Source organism: Lygodium microphyllum, chromosome 14, assembly GCF_053477565.2.
Source record: "Lygodium microphyllum isolate KBCC chromosome 14, Lygodium_microphyllum_v1.1.10, whole genome shotgun sequence".
NCBI classification, from domain to species: domain Eukaryota; kingdom Viridiplantae; phylum Streptophyta; class Polypodiopsida; order Schizaeales; family Lygodiaceae; genus Lygodium; species Lygodium microphyllum.
The window spans coordinates 84,161,655-84,171,316 of NC_141148.1; the positions used below are offsets into that span (position 1 = coordinate 84,161,655).

General features: G+C 38.5%; 1 protein-coding gene across 1 annotated transcript; it reads left to right on the forward strand.

Moving 5' to 3' along the window:
* Nucleotides 1-556: 556 nt before the first annotated feature.
* On the forward strand, nt 557-1,078 carry LOC148025789 (protein NRT1/ PTR FAMILY 7.3-like). Its single transcript, XM_087692016.1, has one exon. It carries the CDS (start codon nt 557-559, stop codon nt 1,076-1,078), a length of 522 nt encoding a protein of 173 aa, XP_087548142.1.
* Nucleotides 1,079-9,662: the final 8,584 nt, after the last annotated feature.

A 9,662-nucleotide genomic window follows, 5' to 3' on the forward strand; every position in this document is an offset into this window, starting at 1 on the left:
AAAAGGCCACATCGTTCTTTACCTTTTCCATCTACCTTACTGGCTTGGGCTATGGATGGTGGTTCTGTCCAAGTTTTCTGGCTCTAGGAGGAGATCAATTTCCTGCATCTCAGAACAGGAACAACTTCTACAATCGAGTCTTCATGTTTGGGGTCATTGGTGACCTGCTCGCCTGTACAATGTTGCTTTATTTGATATTGGACTCTTTCTTATTGGATCTACACTGGTGCTATAGGAATTGGACTACTCTTCCTTCTTGAGATGAGCAAGAAGAGCAGATCCAACTCTCGAAAGAAAAAGGAAGATCCATTCAAGAGGATTCTACAAGTATTCGTGGCTTCAATTAGGAAATTCAATCTAGAAGGACCAATGTCAGAACCCTAGCAACAATATTGTATGGCAGTACAGGAGGCAGGTGTAGCCAGGAAAAGCACTTCAGGTGCATGCCTTCTCATACATGCACTTTTATCCAGATTTTTGGCAATGTGCCTCATATAATATCGAATAGCTTTGGTTGCTACATATAACAGCCATAGTAGTATATAGAGTCTTGTGAATGTTATTGATAGAGTTTCTCTACAAGTTTCTTGACAAGGCCCCAATCTTCATTGAGAAAGACCTGGATGCCCAAGGCAATGCAAGTCCATGGACACTTTGTAGTATGAAGCAAGTAAAGGATGTGAGAAGTGGGCTAAAAATTTTACCATTATGGCTTGTCATACTCTGCAAGTTTGCAATAATAGCGCAGGTTGTGAGCTTGTTCTTGGAGCAAGCTGATTGCATGGATTTGATGGTTGATGGCATTGAAGTGGCACCAGCCTCCATGTCATTGGTGTATATGTGTGCAGGAATAGCATTTTCAGTGGTCTCGGACATCTGTGTGCGAAGGTATGTGCGAGGTGGTAGTAGTAGGCAAGCTTCTTCGTCAAACATAGCACTTGCTCAAATAGGTGTATGCTTTGTGGCAGCTATCCTGTGCACTGTGGTGGCAATGGTGGTAGAAACAGCACGCCTCATGGTCGTGCAAGCCAGTACCAACCTCTCTGTCATTTGGTTGATACCTCAATACATGGACTAATTGAGCCTTTAAGGAAGTTGATATGGCCTTCTTAAGGGTTTCAACCTAAGGAAAGCTCTCTATCTCTTGGGAAATTCAAAAAGCTTAGTCCTAGGTATTGTCGACCTTACAAAATCATAAAATACCGTAGGACACATGCATACAAGCTCATCTTACCTCCTCATCTAAAGATCCACAATGTATTCCACATAAGCCTATTGAATTCCTACGTTCCCAATCCAAAACATATCCTTGATGATGAAAAATTTGTAATATCTACCCAATGAATCCTTAAAGTCCAACCGGATAGGATTTTAGAAATTAGGAAAAGACCTTGGAAAATCATACCTTACGAGAATATCTAATCCAATGGAAAGACTTCCAAGAAGAAGGCACAACTTGGATTGAGGAACCCATCCTCCTAAAGAGACATCCCGAATTTCTCTCAAGATTAAGACATCTTGATTTCTCTAAGGGGAAGAGAATGTAACATACCCAAAATTTTGTTGTCAAATATGCTCAATTTAGTCTTATTGACCATTTATCTATACTTAAAATAAGCTTTAAATGAATTAATTAGTGCTTTTTTACACAAAAATAAAAGTTCACAAGCTAATTAACATTTTTCTAAATTAGAATAAATTATTTTATATTTTATAAGAAGTATTGTAGAATCTTTTAGGATCCAAAACCATATCTTTAAATTATTCTATCAGCTATCAAGTTTTTTTATTTTTTTATTTTTCTCTTTTAATTTTACAAAAAGTATTAGAAATTAATTCAATTTTCTAGTAATTTTATAATTTTTTTCTTTACTTTATTTTTCTTAATATAATTTGAATCTTATCCTAAATTTTGATAAAATTTTTGTGAATTTTTAATATCATAAAATTAGGTATTTAAGCCTTAGGGATTAAAGAAGGAAGAAGGAGCTAATATAGATAAGGGGGTTGCCGTTATGATCACCTCAAACCCCACACGAATCACATTGCCCCTCCCCCCTATTCCCTTCCCATGAAAAAAAAAGGAGGACCCCTCTTCTCATTTTCGATACACAAGGATGACGAGTCAAAGAGAGAGAGAGAGAGAGAGAGAGAGAGAGAGAGAGAGAGAGAGAGAGAGAGAGAGAGAGAGAGAGAGAGAGAGTGTGTGTGTGTGTGTGTGTGTGTGTGTGAGTGAGTGAGTGTGTGCGTGTGCGTGTGCATGTGCGTGCATGCGCACGTGTGTGTGTGTGTGTGTGTGTGTGTGTGTGTGTGAAAATTAACAAGTTAAAGGTAAGGAAAATCAACAAGGAGTTTAGTGGCATTTTATATGTCATTCATCTATCCAAAAATCCTTTCTTTTCTCATTCATCCCATCCATCATGGCACAATACAAGTGTCTCGAGGTAAGAGGACCCTCAAGTAGCCATCATGCCAAAAATCTTGTTGTTAATACAATCGAGGTATCATATTTTATTTTTAAATTAGATTATTATTAAAAGTAAAATCAATCTAATAATAATTTATTATTAAAAATATCTTTTAAAATATGAAAATAATCATTATCTTATTTTTTGAATATCTTTATCTTTTAAAACTAAAAATATATTTAAATTAATACCAAAATTTCTTTAAAAATATAGTAAAGTTAAAAATAAGAAAAATAATCTATATTTAAAATTAAAAGTAATTAAGTATGGTGTGAAATTTACTTATAAAAACTTCTCTATTTAAAAATTTAGTTTAAAATTCTTACGAATACTTAAAATTGATATAATTTGTAGAGAAATCTTATTTAACATTTAAGGTAGTTGATTTGTGAAATTATTAAATTAGAAATTTAATTTTCTTTCCATAAATAAAAATTTAAATTTAATAAAAAACTTATTTCCTTAGATCATGTCATTCTTTATATTATTATATAGTCACTTAGTAAAATTTAGGATAAATGTTCAAATAGTTGTAGATTTATGTTTTTTTCACAAAGAAAGTTAATTTAGTTTCTTATTATTTTATTAGAGTGCACCCACATGCATTGAAATAGTTGGCATACTTTCGTGAATGAAGAAATAGGAAATATAGTGTGTTAACATGCATGTAAGTGAAGTACATGTAAATGCACAAAAATGAACTTTGTTTGATTAAAAGATCATTTGAAAATTTATATTCTTTGATTTGATTTACTAGAAATTTGTTTTGAAAGAAACTATTATTAAAAAAATAAGAAACTAAGTGTGGTTGCTTTAAAGTATGAAAATAATTATACTAATGACATCCGTGACTCCAACAATCGGACCCTGAAATGAGGTGTGATACTATCACCAAGGCTACCTCGATTACTCTACACCCAGAGTATATGTACACTACCTAAGGTAGTTGACCACCACTTAGGTATATTTGGTCTCTCATATAGGAAGGTTCACCTTGATGGTAGGTGAGAACTAGTGGGGCTTTGGTTTGAGTTGTAATCTCAGTCTTGGACCTAAAATAAGTTTGAAAATCTATATAAGCCCTACTTGGCATAAAAAATGAAAGTTTATTATGTCTTAAAGACTATATGGGAGTATAAGTGATAGTTTGGGATACATCAAAGACTTGCTTAGTGTTAGATGGAGTTTACATATGATATACTATTTAAATCAATGACCATATTTCTTTGATTTTGGTCTATGTATAGTAGAGATTGTGATATGTCGACTTTCTCAACTTCTCATAATTAATATTTGAGAGTTTAGACTATGAAAAAAAGGAGTACGCATGGTGGTTATGGCTCATAAGTCTAGAATTTACCAAACACATTTAAAAAATTGAGTAGTCAAGACTTTACTTGTAGAGACTAAGGAAGAAAGAGAAAAAAAAATCCTTAAGCTTTAAATAGAAAAGATTAAGAAGGAGAAGAAGTCGACGAACTAGTGTCGCCCCCCTCCCCTCTTTTTCGTGAAAACAGTGCCATCTCTCTCTCCCTTCCCATATTGGGAAAACTGAATCATGGGAAACAAATCTTGAATTCTCCTCTTCAATCTCATCAAAAAGCTCCAACAATCTCCCCCTTTTCTCAGTTCCACAAGAGGCCCAGATTGAAGCAAGATCACCCAAAAGCTAGGCAAATGAATCATGGCATCTTTGGCAGCCTCTCTTGACCTCAAAGATCAGATTGCCAAGATCATGGCATCTTTGGTAGCCTCTCTGGACCTCAAAGATCAGATTGCCAACATCAGATTGCATCTTGAAAGCTTCTAGATAGTTTGATTTGCAAGATGCCCTCCATAAAGAACTCCTCTTCTTGGCCACAACCCATAAAACCCCCCTCCCTTAATTTTAACTATAAATATGGGGCCATGAGGAGCTATTGAGGATATCAACCTGAACCAAGATAAGATACTCTTCTCAAACCAAGAGAGAAGAGCAAGAGGGAGAGAGAGGAAAGAGGAGCACAAAAAAGAAAATTCTTGTTGCGAAGACAAGGAGGATACAATGCTAGTTCTCAAAATCGAATCCCATCTCTACTATCTTCACTCCCCTATATAATCAAGACTCTAGTCAATTTTATCTCAATTTCTAATAATCGCCATCTCCATCAATCCAATCGTGATGACCCAAAGCTCTATTGTCAAGTATTCTCTAGAATCTCGTGATCAAAGACCATGTCCCCGAAGAAGAAGATTATGAAGGTCATAGAAGTAAGAGCTACTAATAACGATGTGGGTGCAACCACTACAAATGGAATGGCGAGTATTGGGATTACAAATGAAGCTACAAATACCAATATCAACCAAGTGCTCATCATAAATCATCATGCACCACATTTGATTATTAATTTAAATATTAAAGACAACAAAAAGATCATCACGGGAGTTGCTCCCAAAAATAGAAGTCTAGGAAAAACAAACTCTTAACCTGGGCTAGATCCCAAGGGGAGAGTAATCCGAGAAGATTATTGGAAGATATGGCCACTTACACTAAGTTTAGCCCTGATATTGTTATTCTACAAAAAGGGGTTTGTCTTGGAAATAAATTCGTTGAAAGTTTGTATATAATGCATTTTACGTAAGCTATTTGTGATTGTAAATTAGGTATTGATCTTTCCTAAATTATCAAACTAATAATGGATAATTGGGCATAGATCGCCGATTGAGGCAGTATTCTAATAGGCATAGAACGCAATGTTCTAGGATGGTGCTAGACCTCCCCAAGTTAGCATGAATAAAACCTACTCCAAGGGATTCTTATTTTCGTATTAGTGAGTATAGACCAATCACGATGTGAAAGGTCCTATTGTAGGGAACTCTAGTTGGCAGGAGGAGGTGAGGATACTAGGGGTCTGTGGTCACAAACTCCTTAGACTCTTATGAACTATCAATTACCCTTCAAACCTAGATAGTATTCTAGAAGTTCCAATATAAGAATAAGACTTGAACTTGGTGAGAATAATACCTTTGGGTTCACATTACATCCAGTCATAATAGAAAACATTGTAAAAAGATATTTTTCTTAAAGGAACTATTGAGAAAGAATTGCTTTACATTGTTTTTGTGTCATGAAATAAAGAGGTGTAATGAATTTGTATCACGAGATAATCAAAGAAGTTTTTTTCATATGTCAAACCTAAAGCAGTAGGTAATTAAAAATACTCTATTGAGGGAAGCAAGTGGTTGGATCTAGCCAACGGGTCCAAATCTACGGTTGGGTGGACTCAGTAAGCAGAGAACTTTTCTCAAATGAAAAATTTTATGTTCATAAATATGTAAACGAATGACCACTAGATATTAGGAAACCCGACCTGGGGACTGAAACGGGATTTTGCCCTATGGATAGAAGGATGGGCATGCCGCACTCCCCTAGCATCTCACATTCTCTTTGAACCAAGTGCAATGCAAGTTCGCTTCAATGTTCAAGTAATCCTATAAGAAGTGGGAACTCAAATTATTGATGCTAACAACGTTAGTAGGTGACTTGGCCAATAACAGGAACCTTAAACTTAGGTTGATCCTTGTGGGAATGGTCGAAACTTCCACTACGAGGTAGACTCTGAGGTATTCCATGAAATCCCAAACAACGTTGTCTAGGATATCTCTTGATGGGCTACTAAGAACATGCCAATGAGGAAGCGGCTCAAGTAGGCATGTCCTAGTTGGTATTAGAGCCTACGTTGATATAGGATATGGTGCAAGTATAAAAACTAATAAAAATTTATAACTACAACATAAGATATCTTTTCCTTAAGTTGTGAATTCTTCTCTTGTTAATATATGTTCTTGATTTCTGGCAAAGGGACAAACATTGGAAACAATTCTTGATTTTCCAAATCATGTTTATGTCACCAATGCACTCATCTAGTTTTAGTTGGAAAAGCCAGATGATGCAAATATTAGATTAGATATAAAATCATTTTCCCTTGTATTATGAAAGACAATGGATGTTAAGCGGAGGGTAATGTTACATTGGCGCAAACCATCTTGTTTACCTCCGGAACAATTTAAAGAGACTAAGATAGATGGAAACCCTTAAGGTTGCCAAGAATTATCTATTCTATGAGGCTAGAGTAAACTCAGATATGTTCACTAGAGGAGGACAAGTCAAACTAAATCGAGACATCTCTATAAGTAGGTCACAAAGGTTATAGGACTAATTAGTGATGGTTATAGGTCACTCGAGTTGCCGCAATTACAAAAAAGATAGATTACTTGATCTTCCCCTAAAATATAGATTTTTGGATATATAATCTCATAACCCTAATTACTATGTAATGGATGTATCACAATGCCATGCCTAGGTTGTAGTAGGGAATCCTCTTCCAAGAATAATATAAGCCTTTGAGCTACTTGAATAATGTATTCCCTTCCCATTTGAAAGGTGAGAAGGATAGAAACTTGCACTCGAGAGCTATGGCGGGAGAGAAAGAGCAAGAAAGAGAGAGACAAGAAATGGGAACTCCAACAATCACAATGTGTGACCGGGCCTTCCTTTATTCAAATTGTCACTAAAAGAATAAAGAATAAAGTGACAATGAGACAGGAGCCCGCCACTTGCAGTATGCAGTGGTGGTGACTGTCAATGTAGTAATACACGGGCGGCTAGGCGGAGGCGCCTTTATCTCCAACAACCTCGAATCTGCCCTAGTGAGGAGTGAAAAGAAAAAGAAAAAGATAGTACAACATGTACACATGTACAATAGGATGAGGAAAGACATCATCTCATCCCACGCCCATCAACCTCCTAAGGAAGGAAAAGCGCTTTGTAGAGAGGCTTTTCGTGAGTAGATCTGCAGGATTTTGGTCATTCAAGATCTTGACAAGATTAATAGACTTGTCCTCAACGAGCCCACGTATGAAGTGATACCTCACCTCAATGTGTTTCGTCTTTGCATGGAAGACCAGATTCTTGGCTAACTGAATAGCACTCATAGAATCCGAATGCAGTGTAGGGATAGCATCAATACCAAGGTCAGCAACCAAACGACCCAACCAAATGGCCTCCTTGCAAGCCTCAGTGGCTGCAACATACTCAGCCTCTGTAGTAGAAAGGGCTGTGAATTTCTACACCCTGGACATCCAAGAAACAGCACCTCCAGCATATGTGAATACATAGCTAGAAGTGAACTTCCTACTATCTACATGTCCCACATAATTAGAGTCAGTGTACCCCACGACTCCTGTATCCTGGCTGCCATAGCATATGCACATATCTGCAATGCCCTTCAGGTACCTCATGATACCCTTCACGGCATCCCAATGCTTCTTGCCAGGTGTAGCCATATAGCGTGCCACAACACCAACTGCAAAGGCGATATCTGGATGAGTGGCTATCATGGCATACATAAGACTGCCCACTGTGGATGCATAGGAAATCTTGGCCATCTCGGCCCTCTGCTCATCTTTCTGCGGACAATCAGCCTGTGATACCTTCACATAAGAAGGCAATGGATAGCCAATAGGCTTTACATCTTGCATGCAGAAGCGCTCAAGGACTTTATGAATGTACTCCCTCTGTGACAAGTAGAGGAGTCCTTGATGCCTGTCGCGTCTAATGCGCATACAAGTATGTGAGCGGCTTGTCCCAGATCTTTCATCTCAAAGCTCTTCTTGAGCTGAGCCTTAAGAGCATCTAGCTCATCATGAGCTTCTATCAGCATATCATCCACATAGAGGACCAAAATCAATAAAGAACCATCACAGGCTTTCTTCGTGTAAAGACATGGATCCATAGCACTCCTACTGTAGCCCTGTGACTGCATAAAGGCATCAAACTTATGATACCACTCCCTAGGTGCCTGTTTCAAGCCATAAAGACGTTTCTTCAATTTGCACACTAGGTGCTCCCTGCCGCCAAGTTCTGCAAAGCCCTTAGACTGCCCCATATAAATCTCATCATGCAAGTCCCCACGTAAGAAAGCTGTCTTCACATCCATCTGGTATAAATCCAAGTCAAGCTGAGCAACTAAAGCCAAGACTAAGCGCAGGGTGGTCATCTTAACCACAGGAAAAAAGACCTCATCAAAGTCCACACCATGCTCCTGCTTAAAACCCTTTGCTACCAATCTAGCCTTGTATGCTGGCTTGGGGTGTCTAGGGGTACTTTTCAGCTTGTACACCCACATGCATGGCAAAGCCTTCTTACCCGTAGGCAAGGAAACCAAATCCCAAGTCTCATTCTTATGCAAGGAGTCTATCTCAGTCTGCATAGCCCTCTCCCAGGAGTGACTTTCACCCATGCGCATTGCCTCATCATAAGTGAAAGGGTCTCCTACATCTGTAACCAAGACATAATGCATCGAGGGCTGAAATCTATTAGGCTCTGCTGCCTGTCCAACACCCTGACCATGAGCATTTGCTACAGCTATAGGCTGTCCAACTGGCTATGCGGGAGCTCTCAGCTCCTCCTGAAATATGACCCTGTGGATCTCAACAACTCTCTCATGCTGCCTATGCATCTTGTCTTCATGAAAGACTACATCATGACTGTGGATGACTTTCTGCACCTGCGGATCCCAGAGACGGTAACCCATCTCGCCTGCATCCCCATAACCAAGGAAAATGCATTTGAAACTCTTAGGATCCAACTTACTTCTCTTGTCCCTGGGCACATGGCAAAATGCCTCACATCTAAAGACACGGAGATGCGCATAAGAGGGAGGTTTTTCAGTCCATATCTCCTCTACAACCTGGAAATCCAAACCACTAGAAGGTGATCTGTTTATGACATGCACAACTGTACTAACTGCCTCAGCCCAAAAGCTCTGTGGTAGGCTTGCATGGCTAAGCATACTATGTACATGCTCCTGGATGGTTCCATTCATCCGCTCAGCAAAACCATTCTGGGGGGGATGTAGGGGGCGGTCAACTGACGCTTAATACCCCTCTCATCACATAACTGCTCAAAAGCATGTGAGACATACTCACCCCCATTATCTGTCCTTAGGCATTTTAGCCTATACCCAGACTGGTTCTCAACCAATGCAAGCCATCTTTGAAACATAGCCAAGACATCGGATTTCAGCTGAATGGGATAAGCCTTTCCGTGAAAAATCATCTATGAAAGTAACAAAATACTTGGCACCACCCATAGACTGACAAGGCATGGGCCCACAAACATCCGAATGTACCAATGCCAAGGGCTCACTCATA